The following is a 24,326-nucleotide window of genomic DNA, read 5'->3' on the forward strand; positions in this document are numbered from 1 at the left end:
GTTCTTGCCTGGAGAATCCCAGGGACGGGGGACCCTGGTGGGCTTCTGTCTATGGGGTCACACAGAGTTGGACACGACTGAAGTGATGCAGCAGCATATCTACTGGATAGAGCCGGTTTGATAACCACAAGTTGACTTATCTGTTTACTTTTCATATTTATTTCTATTTTTAAATTCCCTGAAAATGTAAAAAGTAGACACCAGATAATTTTTCAGTGTCTACATGTTGGTCCAAGAAACCCATCTATTCAGTGTTTGTTTCAAAGGAGAGTTTAGAGAAAAGGCCAGAGAAAATACAGTGGACAATTTCTTAATGATTTTTACTGCATTGTAAGCTGCATACTTCCAAACATGAATTATTAAATGTTTGATTAAATGGACCACTGTGAATCTTCTCTGGGAAGTTGCCTGACTGTTTTTCTCTGTGAGTCGTTGCAAAGACGGTAGATAGTCTTAAGTTTTCTTGGAGTTATCTGAGTGAAACAGTCTCAAGATGCCAATTTTGACCCCACAATGACCTGTGACTGACTACTTAATTCTGGGACCAGTTTTTAAAATTTTGTCTATTTTATTCCTTTTTTATTCTTTTCTGCTTTTGTACTTTTGTTGTTATTTTGTTTCTGTCTTCTTTGATTTAACTGCTCTCATGCCAGCTCAGAAATCTATGAGAATTATATAACTCAGCGAAAGTTTAACTGAGGGCCACCTGAATGTGATTATTCTGTCAGTGTAAGCTAACGTTATTGAGCATTTGCTACAGGTAAAGCACGGTACCAGCCATTTTATATACATTGTCTCCTTTAAGTAACCATCTTTTTTTGCACATGGTGAAATCGAAGCTTATAGAGATTAAGTAACTTGCTCCAGATTATACGCTGGTAGGCAAAATATGGGCTTAAACCTAGGTATGACTTAGCACTTCCTCTCTTAAATACCAGGTTGTTTGGGTTGATGTATCGATGAAGTTTTAGCTTGCAGATACATTATGGGCAAGGCTTTGTAGTCACTGAATGTTCTAAAGGTGTCTTTCTGAGGCTGAACCAAGTAAAAATTTATGATGAGAAGATTATGAAAAGAAAGCAAAACTTGGAGAAATAGAACTTTGTCCTTTGTATAGCTGACTCTTTCATTTGAAGAAGTCTCACGGTTTTCTCGGTTTGGTTTTTTTGGAGGGGCACTAATCTATAGGGTATGAGAGAATTTTATTACAGTTAGATATACTTCAGCAATTTCATGTTTGATTTTACATTGTTGGGAACTCTGAAAACGCTTGGTTTCTTTCACGGGTCTAATAATGCATGTGTTTCTGCTTTAGTTTGCCGGCTTTAATGCTTTGATTCTGTTAAAACTAGTGTTACCTTTTTTATCAGTATGTTAATATTGTATGTAATAATATGCCATTTATTAATAATGCCTGTTTCTTCTGCTTTTTTAGGGTCCTGGTTGCTGTTCCGATCTTGCAGTTTCTTTTCACTATGTTGATCCTACAACTATGTATGAGTTAGAATACCTCGTTTATCATCTTCGTCCATATGGTTATTTATACAGATATCAACCTGCCTTACCTGAGAAGATGCTAAAGGAAGTAAGTCAGATATACGAAAATGAAGATACAAAAGTAAATCAGGAGCCCTTGAGAGAAAAGCATAAATGAACAGAGGTAAAATGTCTAGCATTGCACTGAAGAACTTCTCCATTCCTGATATAGAACACTGGAACCCCAGTGAGGGATTCTTGCCAAGTGAACGTTCCATATTAGAAACCTTTCGTATGAATGACTGTAAACCGAAGCTTTAAGTGCGCTGTGAAGTCTGTAAAAATGTGTTTTGATACAGTAATATATATATGTATAAGAAAAACTTGTGTTTTTAAAATGGTGGCCAGGCAGAGGGACTAGAAAAGAGATTCGTTGCCTGTTCCTGACCACATGTATTATTTTCACTGGGAAATTAAAAGTTAAATTTGCTAAAACTGCACCATGTTAGTAACTCACACAAGATGCTAAACAGATCTGCCTTAAAGAAACTTTAGAAGGAAATATTGTTGCTCAGTGTTGTCTGTAGACTCAGAACATGAGTTTATATTTGCAGTATGATATAAATGAACCAAGAGCCCCTGACACACACACGTACAGTTTTTGTCTAATGAAAATTTGCTGTGACTATTTATAATTGGTAGTATTTCTTCCAGAAAAGGTAGAATAAGAATGGCACTTGTCCTTAAGTGCATTAATAAAACCACATTTTGAAATTATCATGGGCCTTGACTGTATTATATACTTCATTCTAATTAATAGTTAATCTTCTGCGGAGTCCCTGTTGCCTCTTTTCTAAATGTGCTTAACCATTCTTAAATGCCATTCTCAACTATTAATATTTATTTACTGAAAGCATTCATAGCATTCTATAAACATGCATTTTTAAATATTTTATTTCTAGTTTTACCCGTTGTTAATTTTGGGTAACTAATGAACAGTAAATTTAATGCTATTTGGAGATGCATTTCTTATAATAGTGCTATTCTCAGGAATCACTAAATAATATTTTTAACTGATTGTTTAAAACTCTGTCCAGCTACATAATTATAGTTCCTTTCTTTCTCATTCTGCTGAGAGATGAGGATTTGTTTGTGCCTTTCATAACTTGTTTAAAACAGAAGTTAGAGTCATTTTTAGGTTCTGAGGTGGCTGTTAGTTACACTGGCTAAATAATTTGTAAGATTTTGACCAGAGTTAATTAAAAATATTAAAAAATGCAGAATGCTTAAACAAACTGAAATGTGTCAAACATTAAAAGACCAAATGCTTAATTTATGAATAACACTGAATTTTGATGCTGACTTCTTTGAGGATGATTGTTTTTGTCAGTGGACAGTTCGAACAGAGCAGAATACCCATTCAAGACTGTCATCAAAAACACGTAAATGTTTCATTCTAATTTTGGTGACCCTCTATTTAAAGAATTTCTGGAAGGAAAGAAAATGTTAAATTTTAGTTGTTTTTAGCAATTATCATCTGAGTGTATCATAACAGAATACACCTTCTATATGATTATCTTAAATGTTACAAATAATTTACATTTCTCTTATGTTTTATCATAATGCTAATTTTATGTGGCTGTCATGCCATTGATTCTGCTGCTTAGCTAAATAGTTTATATTTATTGTGCCAAAATATGTCAAAACCAAGACCTCTTTGCATTGTGTATTTGAGAGAATATTCATCCTAGTGGCTAGTGATGGATTACTCTGTCAACATAGTGAAAACTTACACTAGTTTTTACCTATTAAATTTTTTTTGTTGTTATTTTCTTGGTGATAAACTTTCAAGGCATTCTGTTCCTTGAGCAACTCTTTACCTTGGTATGAATATGAATTTATTTTCAGTCCATATACGCTACTTTTCTGTACTTAAAATTATAAATTGTTTACCATAAACATCCAAAAACCTTAAAATCGACTCATACAAAATCAGCATTGTGATGAATCCTGGGGTCTGGAGTCGGATCACCTGGGTTTAAATTCTTGTTCCGTCACTAGTTTTGTAGCCTTGAGCAATTTACTTAATCTTAACTCTGTGCCTCAATTTCCTCATCTGTAGATTAGGGACAGGAATACTACCTACCTCACAGGATTTTTTGAGGATTAAATGAGTGACTATGTGTATGGCTTTTAAGAACACTGTTTGTCCCAGAGTATGGAGTGCTAAGTGTAAAGTTTTTTTCTTATTCTTTATCTTGGAGTATAAATATTTATTTTAAATGAATGAGAAATCTGCTTTAATCAAATCAGATATTAAAGGAAATACTTCATACATTTCTTATAATAAGTAATAGCTAGTTTTTATTTGATGCCTACTATACACCAGGTAAGGTGCTTAGATACTCTGTGTTAATCCTCACAAATTGGGGGTTACCTCCCATATTATAGATGAGAAAACTGAGGCTCAGAGAACTGCAGTCATTTTTCCACTGTCAGAAGGTTAGCAAGTAACAGAGCTAAGATTTATACTCAGAACCTGTGTGTTCTTTGCACCATGTCAGCCTTGAGGTTAATCATGTAACATTATTTCCATTTTTACTTAATGACATGTGACATCTGATACATTGGTCAAATTAACCAGCCAAATTGTCACAATGATTCTTAAATTGTGGTTCATATACTCTTGCCTGGGAACTTGTTAAAATGGACATTTCAAGACCCCAATTCCAGAAATTTTGATTCTTTCTTGGGACCTGGAAGTATGCATTCTTCCCAGGTACCCTTGGGCACCGGTTCTCAAAGTGTGGTCCCAACCCGCAGTGTCCACATCACCTGGGAACTTGTCAGTAGTGCGTCCTGGGCCTCACCCCAGACCTACTGAATTCCAAAACTCTAGTGGTGGAAGCAAATAATTATGTTTAAATAAGCCCTCCAATTCCCCCCTAAACCTGGTGATCATATATGCAAATCATCCTTATAACACAGTGAGGATTACTTCCCCATAAGTGTGGTAATCTTTCAAAATTTAGATACAGCATAGTATAATGTAGTTCTGTACTATTGATCTAATATAGAATCACACTATATTAGTAAAAGACTAAAGATAATATAAATATGTTTAGTAAGAGACTAAAGATAATATAAAAGGTCAGTGAATCATTCATTTGACAAAATCCTTTAGCTTCTTCAGGATGACTAATATCAGGGCCCACAGTAAATTATGAAGTTTAGTAGTTTCATATTAGGACAGAAAATGTTCAGTAATTACTAGTAAGTACACATTAATTCATTAAAAGCATACCTAAATGAATGTCATCAAAAATGTCCACAATTGGTGGTAAAAAAAAAAAATTTTCAATAGAGATAGTAAAGTACTATTATATAATATGCAGAATGTTTTTCTGCTAATTCTATCAAAATTCATCACTTTCAAGGATCAGTTGACTGTCCTATAGGACGTAGTAAGGCAAAAAACTCTCCCAAGTATTTAATAGAGCACATAAAACCAGATTTGATGAAGATAATGACTTACTCCCTTTTAAATGAAGGTTTTTGTCGTCTGGGTAAATGCCTTTAGTATGGTCTTAAAACAGGCTTCACTGTCTTTTGTTCTCCAATAACAGTATACTGGTATTTCAAGTGGGAAGTTTGTAGATGATACAAAGCAGGTTTTTCCTAGAGTTCAGTTGTTTTCAAATACCTACAACTTCAGAGGAGTTTCTGTTACATGTAAGAAGATTTGGAAATAAATGACTGAAGGTTTTAATATTTTTAAAAGTATGGTAATTGAATTTGAGCATTAAATTTGCTAATTGGTTATTTTCATAATTGTTTGAGTATTAGTTTTTCACTTCCTTGAGCCTGTTATACTGTATTATTACCAGATTGAGGCTTGAAAAATCCCTCATTTAATAGATTAGATGAAGTCTACCCTTTTATTCATTTAAATTTTCATTTCTTTGGAATATTTCACTTCTTTAGAATATTGACAATTTCTACTTCTTTGTATTTATTGCCCATCTTTATTTCCTTGATAACTAGCTTCTACTTTCTAACTACTCCTAATGCTGCCCTCACAAGATTAATTTAGCTATTCTTAGTGATTAGAGTTTGTATATATCACTTACATAATTTTATACCTATTGATATTGTTTCCCTATGAGATTGGAAGTAAAAATTTGTCTAAGAACAATGCCTGCTGGCTCTCAGGATACATGACCTACATAAAAGTCTACAATTTTAAACTAATTTTAGATATTCAATTAAATGAAGTAAAATTATTTGGATTCTTCCACTCCCCAACTTCCCTTTTTCTCAAAAAAAAAAAAAAAACCCTCATTTGCCTCATTTCACTGCTATTTACAGTAGGCTTGACAGAAAGCATATTTAAGAAATCTGGGGGACAACCTGTGGTTTATGTTGTATTAAATATAACCTTTATTAATTAAAAAAGATGGCTTATATTTATATATTGGAGTTGAAATAGAAATTTTAGTTCAGATTAGAATGAGAAATTTTATAAATTCTCTTTAGAGAAACCAACTCTAAAACTAGTTTCACAGTTGAATAGGGCTCTGTTTCAACTCCTTTACCTCTCTAGTTTTTAGTTTATATCAGCGAAGTTTAAATAACTTTTCAGGGCCCTGCAGAGATCCATATAAAGTATATTATTAGAGGGGAACTAATCTTACTGCTAAGCAGTGTGTTATATTGCCCAGAGAATGTTTGTGTTTTGGAATTTTAAAATTATGTAACGTAATAGTATCATGAATGATTTTAAAATGTCTGGTGACTTGCTTATTTTAAGTGATCACCAATAAGTCAGAAAAAAATGTATTTTTAAATGTTTTTTAAAGTGCCTTTTGAACATTTTTAAACAATGGATTTAAACAACTGCATAAAATAAATTACCATTTTAAAGCTGCTTTATCTGATTATTTTTAACTGATGTAAAAGTTGTGGGAGAAACATTGTCTTTAATGGGTAGTTTTGGGGTTACTTTACCAAGAATATTAAACAGTTTTCCCATCAAAGTTATTCAATTTAAATAGGCTTAAATAATTTTTACTGCAACATGTTATTTTTCTTTAAAGCAACAAAATATTTCACCTCTGATTTTGAATAATCTACATTAAAAAAACAGAAACTCCTATGCTTTTGTCCAGGTAAGTGTGTATCTGTGTATATATGCTTATAGGTATACATATATGTTATAGAAAGAACATATGAAAAGAAAAGGTTGCTTTCCTATTTCTTGATATACTTTTATCTGCCATGTACACTTGAGAAATTTATTTATTCAGCTAATTATTTATTTCAATAATTTGCCCAGAATCTACTGGAAATACAGAGGTGAACCACATATATAAGGTTTCTGTTCTCCTAGGGCCTTAATTCTACAACTAGGCAATAAGCAAGGTAGTAGATGAAGGAACACGATGTTTCAGAGTGGTGTTAGGAAAATAAAAGTGTGATAGAATTTTCTGGAAAATAAAAGTGTGATATGGTAGAATTTTCTGGGTGGGGAGTCAGGGAACACCTCTGAGGAGGTAATATTTGAGCTGACCTGAATGACAAGACATTTTATATACTTCGAAGATATTTATATCTATGAAGTTCTTTACTCCTACTATGTAAAAAAATAGTAATAATGCTTCCCACCTCTGCTTAATCATGCTTTGGGCCCATGTGAAGGCTCACTGCCTTGTCTTTCCTCCTCCTATTCCTGTGGCACTGGAATCGTACTCCTGGAAACAGTTAGGTTGAATTTCACTTTCCATTGTTGTTATCAGATTGTAGAGCAGTGGTAAAATCTAGGCAGGAGTTTGAAAGAGAACTAATGATTCAGTTTTTTTCTTTAGTTTTATGCAAAGATATCATCCTTATAACTGTACTGTTCAGTGGACGTGTGTGTGAGAGATAAGACTAGAAAAGTCTGATTATTTTAATAGTTGAATTTTTTCTTTAAATTATTTGTTACTTTTTCATACTGGTAAGATTTATGTAGTAATTTTATTTGATGAGATGAAGGTATATGCTTAGAGTAGTTAGGCATAGAAATGATTTGTTGTTCATAAAAATTAATTTTTACAACCTACCCACCTGGTTGAACTTTCTCTAACTTCTTGCCTTTGAATTTCTGGCTCTTTGAACCTTCCCCTCTTCTCTTCTTCTCTCATCCCATGTCTTTGCTTTTTTCTCTCCTTCCCTTTGGCAGCAGTACTTTTGTTTCTTTCGGCTTTTTTTTGCCCCCATTTCCTATCAGCAGATGTGTTTTAAAGATTTTTTTTTTTAGATCACATGTTTCTGGTGAATTTCAGTTCCCTCCCACCAGCTGAAGAAACTTTCCTGGAATCAACAGAAAGGAGAAGGAAGAGATAATTTCCTAGAACTAATAGAAAGGACTCAGCGAATACATGACATCAGAACCCTAGAATTTTCTCTTTTATATGGAAACATTTCCTTCTAGAACCTACCCCTCCAAAAATATGGGTGCATTTTTTTTTTCAGTACTTGAAAACCAGTGAGAATCTGCCTTATTGTTTTTAACCCCAAATTGGTATCATCTTGTCTGGCAAAAGTGGTGTGTGAGGCTTTGAGTGGTGCCCTTCGTGGCACCCTTGTGGCACCCAAGGGCCTCCCTTGTGGCCCAAGTGGTAAAGAATCCACCTGCAGTGTCGGAGACTTGCTTTGGGAAGATCCCCTGGAGAAGGGAAGGGCTACCCACTGCAGTATTCTGGCCTGGAGACGACTGTATAGTCCGTGGAGTCTCAAAGAGTCAGACGCGACTGAGCAACTTTCACTTTTATCGTGGCAGAGGTATCTCTCTGGAACAGAATCACAAGTATTTTTCCATTTTATTTGAAACAGTGAGGCGGAGGCTTCTCTGGTTGGCTGTTGCCAGCTTCTCTGTGTGCTGTCATCTTGTGCTCTGACTTCCACCTACCACCGCATTTGGTCCTGAGGAAGGAACTTGTCCTCTCCCTTATGCAGCAGAGCAGAGACCAGATGTTCCTGGATGTTCCAGAATAACAGAAGAAAAAGTGCAGAGAATGATTTATGAGAGCTGCCTAGAGGGATTGGGATCCTCTTGCCGCTCACCAGACTCTTTCCCTTGCCTTATTTCCAAAGCACCAGCAGAAGCTGAGCCACCCCCACTAGAAGCATTCCAGATACCACTGCATTTTTATAGTGTCCACCAAATTGACATCTACCCTATGTAAAGTAAAGAAGCTCTTCCTTCACCCCAGGTTACAGCTCTCACACTTCACTTCCTGCTGGAGAACTGACTCCTCCCCTGGGAAACTGACAGGGAAAACATTTACTGTCTTCAGAAGAAATCCCATCTTTACCCAGAGGAATGTGGTCTTGATTTGTGTCCCCTTGTGGAAATACCCAGTCATCTGTGAAAGTGAAAGTCGCTCAGTCGTGTCCAACTCTGCGACCCCATGGAATTCTCCAGGTTAGAATACTGGAGTGGGTAGCCTTTCCCTTCACCAGGGTATCTTCCCAACCCAGGGTCTCCCACATTGCAGGCGGAATCTTTACAAGCTGAGCCACAAGGGAAGCCCAAGTCTTCAGAGGAAATCCCATTTTTACCCAGAGAAGTTTGCCTGGATTTGTGATCCCAATGTGGAAATGCCCAGTAATCTGACTTCAGTGTATTTCTTGAAGTCTGTATTGTTCATTCTTAAATAACTCACCTGTGGAGCAGCAACAGCCAGAGCCAGGTGAAGGCACACGAGGCTCAGCCCTGTACCTGTTCTGTCTCACAGCAGTAAGGGTTTTAAACTGGTCTTAGGATCCAATTTCAGCTATATGCTCACTTCAGTATAATAGTCATCAACCTTGAAACTTAAACCTTGAAACAGAAGTTACTTGATAACTTCATTTATATCATTTTCCTCTTTAAAAATTAGCCACTTTCAAATCTTCATCATCTTTAAAGTGTCAAAATTTTAGAAGTGGAAGCAGAACAAAAGAATTGGGAAATAATGAGTGAATCACCTGTGTTTCCTTAGTGATCCTAAATTAGACATGTGCCCTGCTATTTCTGCAATCTGTAGATAATAATGACATTTGGTGTTATTTTCCATCTGAGAGTCTCATAATTTTACCAAGTTAGGCTTTCTTTTCATGTTTTATTGTCCTTACACTCTTAGGCTACTAAATCCTCAGATTTACCAAATGGAAGGCAGTTCAAAAGTCAAGTGACTCAACAAGTGAAGCAGAACTGAGTGGTGAAATTTAACCTGAGTCTGAAGTTTCAAAAAACACCAAGACCCATTTTCCTTTACTGACTTAAAAGTGGGACGAAGTGAAAAATTACTTGGTGCTCACAAATTTTAAGATCACAAATGACCTCATTTAGGGCTAATTGATTATTTCATAATAATGTAAATAAATTTGCTAATAACTCTAGATCACCACATCAATTATTTGAAACTCACTTATCAGAGTATCTTTTCAAGGGTTTTCTTTTTTAACTGCATCTAGAACTTTTGATGTAGAATTACCCAGACTTCTTGCTATTACTGAAATTCAAATAAGCGAAGCAAGGGAAATAGAAGGTGTGAAAATATATGGCAGTGATTTTACCCAAAAGCACAGTTATTATCATCAGTGAGTTTGTTTGTTTTTTGTTTTTTTTTAATGAAATTAAAATAGATTGGTCTACTTTGACACTGTTTTCTCCAGACTCCACCTTAGGTGATAGGATGGAAGGATGTTAGTGATTTCCTCTTTAAAAGTGACTGTACTTCTCACACCTAAGAATTAAAAATTAACCTCACCCCATGGCATATCATGTTAAAATTAGGAGCTGTCATGGTTACCTCTTCTTTCATCTCTCCACAGGTAATTCTTCCCAAGGTTCAGCCCAAGCTATTCTGTGTACAGAAGGTCAGCAAACATTTGATTTATTTTGTTAGATTAACATAAGTCAAAATCACACCCAGGCAGCAGGGGTGTGGTAATAGAGACTGCAGATCTCCTAATACCCTAATTCTAAGCTTGTCAGTCAGTATTCTGTTCCACATGAGACAGAATGACAACTTGACAAATAATCCGGCTTCTGGAGTCAAGGCACACTAAGCTATAAGAAAAACTGACATAATAGGATGGCTTGCTTTAGGGCTAGAGGAGTGTTACCTCGCCCAAATCCCTTGGATTATAACCACAGCAGACGGGTGTGTTACAGTTATAAGGTGTATGTAATGAAGTCACAATCTTAGATCCTTTTCAGTCAGTTCAGTTCAGTCGCTCAGTCGTGTCCAACTCTCCGCGACCCCATGAATCACAGCACGCCAGGCCTCCCTGTCCATCACCAACTCCCGGAGTTCACTCAGACTCATGTCCACAGAGTCGGTGATGCCATCCAGCCATGTCATTCTCGGTCGTCCCCTTCTCCTCCCGCCCCCAACCTTTCCCAGCATCAGAGTCTTTTCCAGTGAGTCAACTCGTCGCATGAGGTGGCGAAAGTTTAGTTGAGCAAATATTTATGGATGACCTACTCTCTGCAAACCTCTGTGGGAGATAAAAAGACACATGAGACCTAATTCTTGCTTTCTCAATCTTCAATGTCTTTCTAATTTTCAACTAAATATGTAATTCAATTTTCCCCCAAAACTCTGTATTCTTCAGTTCTTTGTGTAAGATTGTCTCCTGGACATCATTTAATGCTCATACAGTTCCAACTAGTAATTTTATTTTTTGCTCTCAATTCATCTCCCCATTCTAAGTTCAAGACCAGGGTGGTGAATGGGAGTGTTGGTGAATAATTCCAATCAACTGTGCTATCAAGCTGAAATCACATCAGGCATGTGACTTGAACATACAAAGTCAAAATATATTCACAATTTTTGCGCCTCTGGATTTTTCACCTTTTCATTGTTAGCTTTCAGTACCATTTTTGGTAGGTGAAATTGAGGCTTTAAAAAGGAAAAGCAAAGCTCATAATGCAGTTTTAAAATCCAGCAAATTTATTTTCCAGTCATACGTTAAACTGCCAGATTATTTGCCCCTTCTTTCTTGAATTAAGCACAACACACATTTGCATGCCTGTACACACACGCACACACTTTGGCGACCTCTGGTGAACAATCTGTTGTCAGGGTTAATGGGACTTGTGAAGATCTGTTGCTGACCTAAGCAGAACATGCAGAAAGGTAGATGGTAGGTGGCCTTAAGAGTCACACCTAGGGAAAGGGAACAGGGAAACTCTCCAGAAAGATCCCCTGGAGGAGGGTGTTCCTTCAGTCTTTCTTATTCTGTATACTTGGGACAAGGCTGCCTGGCCCTTAGACACCAATACAGGTATACCCTGCTTTAAAAGTTGCTCTCCTCCACTTTGCTTTTACAAAATACCTATATTAGTACCTGTTTCCTTTGGTAAAGAATCCAACTGCAATGCAGGAGACCCCGGTTCAATTCCTGGGGCAGGAAGATCTGCTGGAAAAGGGATAGGCTACCCACTCCAGTATTCTTGAGCTTTCCTTATGGCTCAGCTGGTAAAGAATCTGTCTGCAATACGGGATACCTGGGTTTGATCCCTGGGTTGGGAAGATACCCTGGAGAACAGAAAGGCTCCCCACTCCAATATTCTGGCCTGGAGAATTCCATAAACTGTATAGCCCATGGGGTCGCAAAGAGTTGGACACGACTGAGCGACTTTCACTTGTTAACACAAATCCAAAGATTTTAGCTTTTATGGAGAAGGTAAGAAAAGTGAAAATACTGTTCTGCCGCATTGATTTTGCAGCGATGGAGCTGTTACAGAGCACACCCTCCCGAGAGGGGGAGAGACACCATCAAGCCCTTCCCCAGGGACTACACTCAGCATCTCAGCATCACACCACCCTCGTTTTGAACTGTGTCTGTGGGCATCTGTTAGCAAGATGTGTCCTAAGGTAATTGCTTCTTTGCTTTATGCCATTTCAGCTTATGAAAGCTTTCATAGGAACACTCCACTTTCAGAGAGCCAGGAAACTTCTATTTAGCTGGTCACTGGATAAGGACTGCCCAAGGAGACGGCATGATTCTGGACAAGGTAGCTGTCTTCAGTTGAGGGTAATTATTGGAACTTGATTGAGAACCATCAGCTGCCCACACTCCCAGCAGCTGGGGAATAACAGGTGCCTCAGACATGCAGGGGAGACTGGACCCCACCTCACCACAGAATCCACTGTAGTGGTGTCCACTATAGAATTTCAGTAAAAATATGGCCCTGAAAGCTCAACTGTGGCTTCTGTCTTCAGTCCTTTATCGTTTTGTTTTCTTTTGACTCTTCAAGAATATCCAGACCTTCCCACTCTCTCACCCTTTGTGCTTTGATTTTTCAATGCTTTAAAACATTCCCAGTTTAAAGATTGAGAGTGAAGCTAAAACAATACTTGCCCGAGAACTCCTTAGATTGCTCTGAACAACTCCCAGGTATACTTTGCTCAAAAGCATACTGTTCTGAACCAATCTGGGCTTCTGAGAAAAGTCAAGTTGAATTGAGTAGGCAGGAAAGTTGGGAGCTGCCTGTGCAGTGTAGCTAGGATGGTCATGGAGATTGCCTGGGGCCGCTCAGTTCTGAAATTATCTTCATTCATAACTACCTCTGAAACCCTGGTGTTGCTCACCCAGCAGTGTCATTCACTTTGCCCTTAGGGCGAACTGTTTTGTTTTGTTTATTGAGTTGTGTCTGATTGGAATTTCCAGGCTTGACTGCCTGATACCTCTGACACCTTGAGGTCAGGTCAGCCTGCTGTTCCTCTGTGTCCATGAAAGCACATACGTGTGAAGCTGACATCATCCCTGCCCTGGTTTTTACCTAATACGTGAGCTAAATTATGCCTGTTGGAGCTGTAGTAAAAGACATGAAAGGTACTAGCACTTACCTGGGGATTGCTAAATACCTGCTGATAACATGATTGAAGAATGGATGAGGGCCTCTGGGGTAAAGGAGTGCTCAACTGTGAAGGAGGTGGGCAGTTAGAGTAGATAGAATTTGTAAAATAGCCTCCCCTCTCCAAAAATGTCCCAGCCTAACCCCCAGAACCTGTGAATCTGAGGAAATAGCACTCCTGGGATTCTGTTGTGCTAAAGTATAGTTTGCCGTGCTGTGCTGTCGCTCAGTCGTATCTGACTCTTTGTGAACCCATGGACTGTACCCCGCTAGGCTCCTCTGTCCGTGGGATTCTCCAGGCAAGAATACTGGAGTGGGTTGCCATGCCCTCCTCTAGGGAATCTTCCCAACCCAGGGATCCAACCCACATGGCCTGCATTGGCAGGCAGATTCTTTTATCACTGAGCCACCTGGGAAGCCCAAATCATAGTTTACTTTCTTAAAACAAGGAGATTATCTGGCATTATCCAGATGAACCCACTGTAATCACAAGAGCCTTTAGGAATGGAGAGCTTTCTCCAACCAGAGTAGAAAAGGATGTCAGATCTGAAGCATGGATGAACTTGACACCCTGCTGTTGCTTTGAAGCTAAGGGGGACCACATGAAATAAATGTGCACATCCTCGAGCAGCAGAGCGAACCCCAGCTGACCTCCAGCAAGAAAACGGGGTCTCAGTCCTCAGCTGCGAGGGCCTGAGTTGTGCTATCATCCTCAGTGAGCCTGAAGTGTATTTTTCACCCAAGCCACCAGATAGAAGACCCCGAGCATGGAGCCTGTCTGGACTTCTGACCTACAGAACTGTGACATTACAGATAGGTGATGTTTTAAACTGATAAATGTGTGGTAATTTGTTACTGCAGCAATAGAGAGCTAGGACAGTAGCCAAAATCAACAAGTTTACTCCTCACTATTTTGTAAAGCCCTTGTTTCTTTGGAGAAAATTAGCATCTGCCTCTAAAACTTGTCTGTCAGAAGGGGAGGGTAGCCTGAGATCCAGTGCATCATTATGTGCTGACTTGAGCTGGAGCTGTATGTCTCTGCACGCCAAACACCTATCCTGTGTGGCAAATGCTGTTAGCATCCTAATGCCATCGTAGACTGCTGACTGGTGTTCACAGAAACTAAGAGATGCATCCAGTGAGCTCTCAGTCCTAGGGCACACCAGAATCACTGCGCGAGCTTTTGAAATTCCTGTGCCACAGCCCTGAGTCGGTGCAGTCCAGGCCTCTGGCACTTTTAATTTTTTTTTTTTTAGTTTTAGTCACAGGGCTTATTTATTTACTGCTTGCTTTTCTTCCAATTTTATTGAAATGTAATTTAAATATAGCCCTGTATAATCGGACACAACTGAGCGACTTCACTTTCACTTTTCACTTTCATGCATTGGAGAAGGAAATGGCAACCCACTCCAGTGTTCTTGCCTGGAGAATCCCAGGGACGGGGGACCCTGGTGGGCTGCCATCTATGGGATCACGAAGAGTCGGACACGACTGAAACAACTTAGCAGCAGCAGCAAGTTTAAAGTATACAGTATAATAATTTGACTTATATACATCATGAAATGATGACCAAAATAAATTTAGTGAACATCCATCATCTCCCATAGACTCAGCATTAAAGAAGTAGAAAAACAAATGTTTTTCTTGTGTGAAAACTCTTAGGACTTTAACTTTCAGTTATATAGCAATGGTGTCTTTATCATGCTGTACTTCCATCCCTGCATATCTTATAACTGGAGGTTTGTGCCTTTGGACTGCCTGCCTCCACTCCCCCTCCCCAACACCTACTTCCTCTGGTATCAGATATTTGTTCTTTTTCTATAAGTTTACATGTTTTTGAAATATTGCTGATCTGTTGCACTCTCTTAGTTCTTGATGTACAACATAATGAGTCAGTATTTCTCTACATTTCAAAATGGCCACCATGCTAAGTCTAGTTACCATCTGTCACCGTACAAATATACCACGTGATTATTGACTCTATTCACCACGTTAGTACACATTTCATACACGGAACTCTTCTTTTTGTAACTGAAAATTTGTTACCTCTTAATCTCTGGCACCTATTTCTCTTATCCCCCACCTTCTTCTGCTCTGGCAACCATCTGTTCTCTCTTATCTGTGACTATTTGTGTTTGTTCATTTGCTTTGGTTTCTTAGATTCCCAGTGTAAGTGAATCATCTGATGTTTGTCTTGTCTGACTTATTTCATTTAATACCCACTAGGTCAATCTGTGTTGCCACAAATGGCAAGATTTCATCTTTTTTTTTTTTTTGGATGAGTCATAGTCCATTGTGTATATATACTGCATCTTCTTTACCTGTTCATCTATTGATGAGCACTTAGGTTGCCTTCATACCTTGGCTGTTGTAAATAATGTAGCAGTGAGCATAGAAATACACTCCTGGTACCTTTTAAACCTCCTTTGATGATTCTGATACAACCAGGTGATGTTTGAGAACCCCTGGTTTAAATCGTGGTCCCTGCACACCTGTGTCAGAGTCCCCCTCAGGGCTGGGACAGGCACAGTTGTCTCTGTGACAACTATCCCCTACTTCTTCATTTACAACAGAGTCCCAGTTCTGTTCCAGTGGCTATGTGCCCTACCTTAGGGGATAAATCACAGTGGTCTCAATTTTATACTCTAGCCACACTATCCCATTTCACTTCCTCAAAAACCTTCCTATCTCCTTGCAGCTAGAGGCAACCAGTAACACAGTTCTGGCCAAACACATATAAGGAGACTCTACCGTGGTGTGGAGTTTCTAGGAAAGATTTTTCTCGTGGAAAATAAAGAAGGGGCACCAGGAGAGCTGCCTGGTGCCATTCTTAAATGTGATGGTGAGAGGCTGTGCTCCAGGGAACAGCGTCAGTCATGGCTATGAGCTCTAAGGTGCGAAGCTGACGTGCTGAGACAGCAGGACAGAAAGAAAGCAAGCCTGGGACCCTGATGACCTCTGAACTGCGCCAGTCCTGGAACTGTTATCAGTAGACTTGTTACATGAGATAATTACATTACTATTGTATATTCTGTTGCTTGCACCTGAAAGCATTTCTAACTGTACACAAGGCAATATTAAGTAAAGAAATAAACTGGAGAAAACACGTCTACAACTTTCGATTTGAAAAACAACAACTATGTTTGTAAAATGTGCGTTTGCATATACATTGGGAAGCAATGGGTCTGTTGGAAGAAAAGCTACAACAAACCTAGACAGTATATTAAAAAGTAGAGAAATCATTTTGCTGACAAAGGTCCATTTAGTCAAGTCTATGGTTTTCCCAGTAGTCATGTAGGGATGTGAGAGTTGGACCATAAAGAAGGCTGAGTGCTGAATAATTGATGTTTTTGAACTGTGATGTTGGAGAAGATTCTTGAGAGTTCCTTGGACTTCAAGGAGATCAAACCAGTCAGTCCTAAAGGAAATCCTGAATATTCATTGGAAGGACTGATACTGAAGCTGAAGCTCCAATACTCTGGCCACCTGATGTGAAGAGCTGACTCATTGGAAAAGACCCTGATGCTGGGAAAGATTGAGGGCAGGAGGAGAAGGGGAAGACAGAGGATGGGATGGTTGGATGGCATCACCGACTCAATGGACGTGAGTTTGAGCAAATTCTGGGAGATGGTGAAGGACAGGGAAGCCTGGCGTGTTGCAGTCCATGAGGTAGCAAACAGACACGACTGAGTGACTGAACACCAGTGAGTCTGTGGGGAGGGATGAGGGAAGAGAGAGTAGTCAAAATAGCACTCACTTTTTATAAAAATTGCAGAGGATCTGATGAAGGATACAGCTCCCAGGGTCTCTGAAAATGCTCAGAATAATCAGCTCACACAGCTTTTAATAAATATGCTAACTCCACATATCAGAACACACCCTAGTTATCTAAAGCTATGTAGAGACAAGATCTCTTTGTTTAAAAATCTTAGAGACTTACCATTTGGAGTGTTGGGTCTTCATCCTGACCCCCCAGAGCCCTCTCCATTCAACCAATTGAGAAGTGATTCAACACACAGAAAACTGTATATGAGCTTCTTGAAAAGAGCAGTCATCTCCCTTTTGTTTGTTGTCCTATCCATAGTTTAAAGCACAGCGCTTTGAACAAAGTAGAAGGCGTTCACCCAAAGTCAACTGCAAAGCCCCAAACACCCAGAGAGCAAGTGCCTGCTTGGGAACTGGTGTTTTGTAAAGCACCGGAAATGTGTCATTACTTCATTCTCTCAGATAAAGCCCCAACACTGAAGAACAAAGTACTTTCTAAAGGCCATGGAGCTGAACAGTTGCAGAGCCAGTTCTGTCTATATTTATTCCCTGCTCTTCCTCCCAGATTCATTTCTCACAATGCCCAATTCACCCTTCTTTCTTTGTTTTTTGGTGGTTTAATTTTATTGAAGTATAGTTGGTTTACAGTGTTAGTCTCGGGTACAACACAGTGATTCAGTTATACGTATAAATATATTCAATCTATTCTAGATTCTTTTTCTTGTATAGATTGTCACAGAATATCAAGTAGAGTCACCTGTGCTGTACACTAGATCCTCATTGGTTATCTTATATTAATATATGTAGTCTGTTTACGTTCATCCCAAGCTCCTGATTTATTCCCCCGCCATGCTTCCCCTTTGATACCTGTCAGTTTGTTTTCAATATCTATACGTCTGTTTCTGTTTTATAAACAAGTGCACTCGTATCTTGTTTTAATTAGTTTCCACAAATGAGTGATTTCATATATTTATCTTTCTTAGTCTGACTTACTTCACTTAGCATGATAATCTCTAGGTGCATCCACATTGCTCCAAATGGCGTTATTTCATTCTTTTTTATGGCTGAGTGAACACGACTTGGTGACTAAACAACAACGAAGTATTCCATGGTATATGTGTACCACATCTTCCTTATCCTTTCCTCTGTCAGTGGACATTTAGGTTGCTTCCATGTCTGGGCTATTGTAAATAGAGCCACAGTGAACTTCGGGGTGCATGTATATTTTTGAATTACGGTTTCCTCCAGATACATGCCCAGGAGTGGGATTGCTGGGTCATATAGTAGTTTTTTAAGGTACTGCCATTCTGTTCTCCACAGTGGTTGTACCAACTTACACTCCCACCAGCAGTGCAGGAGGCTTTCCTTTTATCTACACCCTCTCCAGCATTTATTATTTATAGGCTTTTTTTTTTTTTTTTGATAATGCCTTTTTCAACTGGTATGAGGTGATACCTCACTGTAATTTTGATTTACATTTCTCTGGTAATTAGTGATGCTGAGCATTTTTTCACGTGTTTTATGGCCATCTGTATGTCTTCTTTGGAGAAATGTCTGTTTAGATCATCTTCCCACTTTTTAAAATCGGATTTTTTTAACACTGAGCTGAATGAGCTGTTTGTGCATTTTGGAGATTAATCCTGTGTCCATCACTTTATTTGCAAATATTTTCTCCCATTCTGTGGGTTGTCTTTTCATTTTGTTTATGGTTTCCTTTGCTGTGCAGAAGCTTTTAAGTTTAATTAGGTCCCACTTGTTTATTTTTGTTTTTTATTTTCATTAGGAGGTGAATCCAAAAAGATACTGCTGCAATTTATGTCAAAGAGTGCTCTGCCTGTGTTTTCCTGTAAGAGTTCTACAGTGTCTGGCTTCAAATTTAGGTCTTGGATCCATTTTGAGTTTATTTTTGTGTATGGTGTTAGAGAACGTTCTCGTTTCATTTTTTTACACACGGCTGTCCGGGTTTCCCAGGACCACTCATTGGAGAGACTGTCCTTTCTCCATTTTATGTTCTTGCTTCTCTTGTTGCACATAGTTGTGAGAGTTTATTTTTCTGGGCTTCCTATGCTGTTCCATTGATCTGTATTTCTGTTTTTGTGCCAGTACCATACTGTTTTGATTACTATGGTTTTGTATTATAGTCTGAAGCCAACTCCATTCAAACCACCTTTCTTTAAAACTAACTTCCAACATATCTTCTCTATGAAGATTACATGGAACAGAGAGGAAATTCTTTACCCTCAGCAAATAACACTCTGCCATTTAAAAGAAAAAGCTGTACATCATTACAGGGATTCTGGTCCATGATGGCTAAACTTGCCTAAAGAGAAAGACTTGCCTAAATATCCTTAAAACGTGGATGAAATCAAGCTTGGTCAGGAGGAGCTGCTGTTTTCCTAGTGCAGACAGGTCTAGTTGTCCCCTTCCAGGACATCACTTAGGAGCCCCATTGATCAGTGTGGGATTTCTGCTGTGTGAGAGCAAGAAGACCTCCTCCCCAGTTCAGGCAGATAGGATCTCAAAGATAGCACTCGGATCCTACACATCACGTTCAAGAGTTCCCAAAACAGTAAGTCCATTCCAAACCTGAGAGAACTTATTTGAGAATAGAACAAACCAACAAGGAAACAAACCTTACACAGCAAGGGGAAATATGTTAAAATTGCTGTTTCTAGTAGATTGTATGGGTCAGAGAGTAAAATGATGTTAAAAATAAATTTAGGAAACTTTTTTTAAAGAATAACTCGTTTTCCCCAGATTCACCAAAGAGATGTTTCTTACCTTTTGGCGAAGTTTTTGTAAACTGGAAAACAAACGACAACAAACAGAGGACTCAGAATTCAAGTTTCTTAACTGCTCCAATATCAAAAGAATTAGTGGATCATCTGAGAGCGAAGTAAACCTTTTCCAATGAATTGAAGACATATATTCTTGGTTGTGGGTTGGCCTCCTGTTCAATAAAACTGACACACTTTCTCTGTTGGATTGTAATCGACAACTCATTTTTGGAGGAATATGTGGGGAAATAACAACGTATCACCCTAGTTCCTCACCTCCAGTGGTGTTTAACCCTTACACTGTGTAGATGGAGACACTGAGTCTCGAGGAGCTGGGGGAGTTCCTTCACTTGATGGAGAGAACTCAGCCTGTGCTTCCTGCCAGCGTCGCTGACAGCCTCTTACTTCTCGGTGGCCCTGCGGTGCTTGCAGAGCACACCTCCCTCCTGCCTGTGCTCACTGTCTGCAAGTTCTCTTCCTGTGTCTCCAACTGCCCGAGTCCTCCTTGTCTCCCCAGGCTCAGTTCGGTTGCTCCCACCACTTCTTCCTGTCCCTCCCGTGGCACTTGTTAGAACCATTTAGTGTACGCCTCTTATCTTCTATTACATTGGTTGGCACTTCTTAGAATGCAGGGACTCAGTCTGTGTCTTTATGTGTCCTACACCCCTACAGGGTCCAGGACAGGCCTTGGACCTAAAGTGAAAGTGAAAATGAAAGTCACTCAGTCATGTCCGACCTTTTACAACCCCATGGACTATATCGTCCATGGAATTCTCCAGGCCAGAATTCTGGAATGGGTAGCCTTTCCCTCCTCCAGGGGATCTTCCCAACCCAGGGCTCGAACCCAGGTCTCGCGCATTGCAGGTGGATTCTTTACCAGCTGAGCCACAAGGGAAGCCCTTGGACCTAAGATACAGTCAATAAATGTTGGTTGTCTGAATGGTTCTCCTGGGACCCCATGGGAAAGAGCCCCTTCCTACAGGGAGAAGGCTATTCTGACCAATTTGGACCTGTATCTTAGGTCCAGTAAATGCTGATTATCTGAGTGGTTATCTGCTCCAAATTGGTCAGGACAGCCTTCTCCCTATATGAAGGGGCTCTTTCCCATGGGCTGGCAGAAGAAGCACAATGAAGCAGGACTGCAATGGCATAGGCAAAGCAATCTCCAGGCACCTGCCTTTCCTGTTTCTGAGCAACTCCCTGACACCCCAAATGCCCCAACCACCCAGGCCCTTGTTTTTAATATTGTTGCTGGCCAAAATCTTGGTTTTCTCTGACCACCAAATAAAATATATGGAGACAGAGTTCGGAGGAAGTAGCTTTAATCCTCAGCTGATGGAGAGGGGAACACAGTAGGCTCATGCCTCAGGAACTATGCTCCCCACCCCGTGAGAAGTCTAGGGGCTTATATAAGATAAGGGCTCGCAGTCAGGAGTCTGATGAGGAACGAAGGTCTTAGGATCTTAGTTTCTTCCTCTTGCATTGTTTTAAAGACAGTCATGGGCTGACGTCAGTAACCCAGTCGTTGAGTCTGGCAGTTTGGTGGCTCTGTGGCCTTCTTTCTGATACATAACTACAGGGGAAAGGGTGTTATAATGCTAAACACCACGTGCAGGACGCATTTAGCACAGAGTCAAAGGAAAATAGATGTGAAGTGTAGCCCTTGCAACGTTAAGGGGGCAGAAAAGCAAACTTAGTTACAGACGTGCAGAGTTAGAAGCAGCTAAAGTAAAAAGCCAGGAATGTTCAGGCCTGTTCACTGTTCTCTTTATCTTCTTTGTTCTCAGGAAAGGGAAAGGAAAAAAAAAACCACTCATTCCTCTTTTTTTCCTTTTCACTGCAACAATATTACTTACTAGTTTCCTTTTTGAAAAGATTAATACAATGGGAATGGTTGAAGTTGGCTTTATCCACTACTTGAGTTTTAAATTATATTTACGGTGAGTGAGGGCCTACTGGCCTAAAACTATGAGATTAAATCATTTGTTGAATGAATGAGTTTGATGGGGTTCAGGGGAGACCACACCAAGATGTGCCACTCTGGCATGTGGATTATTTTGAGCTGAAAACAAGCAAGGCTCAAAAGACTCAGGAAGAACCATTGAACTTCCCCTTTACTGTTTAAAGAATTTAAAATAGAAGGCTTATTCCAGGAAGTAGCTATCACCATAGATGACTATAGAAAAGTATGCACACAGGGTCACAGGGAAGAACCTAGCAAGGCCCTTTTGATCAAAGTCTTCTCTGCGTCACATTGTCTTCAGATGACTCAGCAAACATTTGTTTACAAAGCATTAATTCTTCTCATCTTCCTCTGAATTGCCTTATTAACACGCACAGAGGGAAGCACTTAGGAATGTGTAATCCAGGATACTTGGTGGAGAACTGTGTCCTCAGTCATGTCTGACTCTTTGTGACCCCATGGACTACACCTGCCGGGCTCCTCAATCCAAGGGATTTTCCCAGTCCAGGGATCAAACCCGCATCTCTTGTGTCTTCTGTATTGGTGGGCAGGTTCTTTACCACTGAGCCACCTGGGACTTCCCCTCAAAGTCCCAAACCCCAGCCGCCCCTTCCAGAGTTCAGAATGGTATATATATATATATATGCCATTTATACTTTGTGTGTGTATATATATATATATACACACTTTATACACACTTTATCTTGCCTTGCTATCTTTGAATTCTTCATGCTCTTGTGGTTTCCCTGTACACAAGTAATAAATTTAATTTTCTCTTGTTAATCAGCTTTATGTCATTTTCATTGCCAGCCAGAAGAACTGAGGAGGGGAAAGGGCAAAATTCTCCTCCCCCACAAGTTCACTGAGTACTGATTTCAGGCCAGCATTGCACGGAGATTGAGCCATCAGGAAGTTTAGAGAAATAAAGGGCATACAGACAGGTAACATGAGATCTGATTCTATGTCAGATTAAAATTGTAAGTTATATGTGTATATGGTCTTTAAATCCTAACTCTCAACAGGCCTGGATCTGCAGTTGGCCCCACCAGGAAGAAGAGACACGCACAGAGCCAGCCTACCTGGATGGCTAGAAACCTTAATAGCTTAAGCCTGAGAAATGCTGAGACCCTTTAGAGACAGTGGTAGTTTTCCAAAGAAAAGAGTTCCTGAAACAATAGTGTTAGCTTTTGATGGACAGGTGTGAAAGTTTTGTTTAAACATAAATCAACTATGTCCTGATTGAGGAAAGTTTATCTATGCCAAATAGCAAGTCTTCCTCTCGGGTCTGGGTGTCTACTGTTTGGGACTTTTGCAGTGCCTCTCCAGAGAGATTTAGGTATTGGTGATACTCTATTGCATAAACACTTCCTGGATGAAAATATATCTCCTTAAGTAAGTACTAGATACGTCAAAATATTAGCTTAACTGCTAAAGAATTTGCCAGTCCTAAAATATGTCCATTTCAAGGAAGGCATTTCCTTTAGAAAGGCGACACCGAAATCGTGTAACTGATGAGGTATGGTGGGCAAGTGTGTTGCACTATGCCTGAAGTGAATTTTTAAAATACTTGTTACTTTTGGAGGAGTTAATACATATGCATGTAAAACATTTTTCTTTTTAAGAAAAGAGTGTAAGAAAAAGACACCTCTCTTTTATCTTGCTTCGATTTAAAAAATGTTGTGATAGGAAGACGTCCAGGGTGATGGGCAGTACACACTCAAATAGTTTAAAAGGAGAAGCAAACAGAATGAATTTGGATACTAAATGAGTTTTAACCCATAGTTTGGAAAAGATGAAATGGACAGAAGCTGTAACTTAGTCTGCAGAGAAGACATTTAGGAGAAGCAAAAGTTAATAATAGATTTTCAATGTATGTCTCAAAACCTAGTACTAGACATCAGGTAACTGCCACATATTTACTTATTTGTTGCACAGTCACTCTGCATGGTAAATTATTTGTCCCAATTTACTAATGAGTCTGAGATTAAGCAGTTTTCTTGGGTGTGAATCCAAGCTGTGCATCTTGCCAAGTGGCGAGTCTTAAATTTATGAAAAGTTTTGAAACTTACTTTCCTCATCTATAAAATAGTTGTTGTTTAGTCTCTAAGTCATGTCTGACCTTTTTGGGGCCCCATGGACAGTAGCCTGCTAGATTGTTCTGTCTATGGGATTTCCTAAGTAAGAATTCTGGAATGGGTTGCCATTTCCTTCTCCAGGGGATCTTCCTGACCCAGGGATTGAAGCCACATCACGTACATTGACAGGCAGATTCTACCACTAAGCCACCAGTGAAGCTCCATCTATAAGACAGGGGTAAGCGATGTGTGTAAATTCTTTAGCATAGTGCCTTGGACATGCAGTGAAGTGAAAGTTGCTCAGTCGTGTCCACTCTTAGCGACCCCATGGACTATACAGTCTGTGGAATTCTCCAGGCAAGAATACTGGAGTGGGT

At 39.4% G+C, this 24,326-nt stretch overlaps 1 protein-coding gene across 2 annotated transcripts in view; it reads left to right on the forward strand.

Moving 5' to 3' along the window:
• The window catches only part of C1GALT1 (core 1 synthase, glycoprotein-N-acetylgalactosamine 3-beta-galactosyltransferase 1), a 50,137-nt gene extending 43,733 nt beyond the window's left edge, over window positions 1-6,404 (forward strand). For both annotated transcript variants that reach the window (XM_055420473.2, XM_055420474.2), the window contains exon 4: window positions 1,436-6,404. In XM_055420473.2, the coding sequence (XP_055276448.2) occupies window positions 1,436-1,654 (219 nt within the window). In that variant the 3' untranslated portion in view covers window positions 1,655-6,404. The remainder of the gene's footprint in view (window positions 1-1,435) is intronic.
• The last annotated feature ends 17,922 nt before the right edge of the window (window positions 6,405-24,326 follow it).

The sequence above is a fragment of the Moschus berezovskii genome, chromosome 3 (genome assembly GCF_049115385.1).
Source record: "Moschus berezovskii isolate FMDL1 chromosome 3, NW_MosBer_1.0, whole genome shotgun sequence".
Taxonomy (NCBI): Eukaryota; Metazoa; Chordata; class Mammalia; order Artiodactyla; family Moschidae; genus Moschus; species Moschus berezovskii.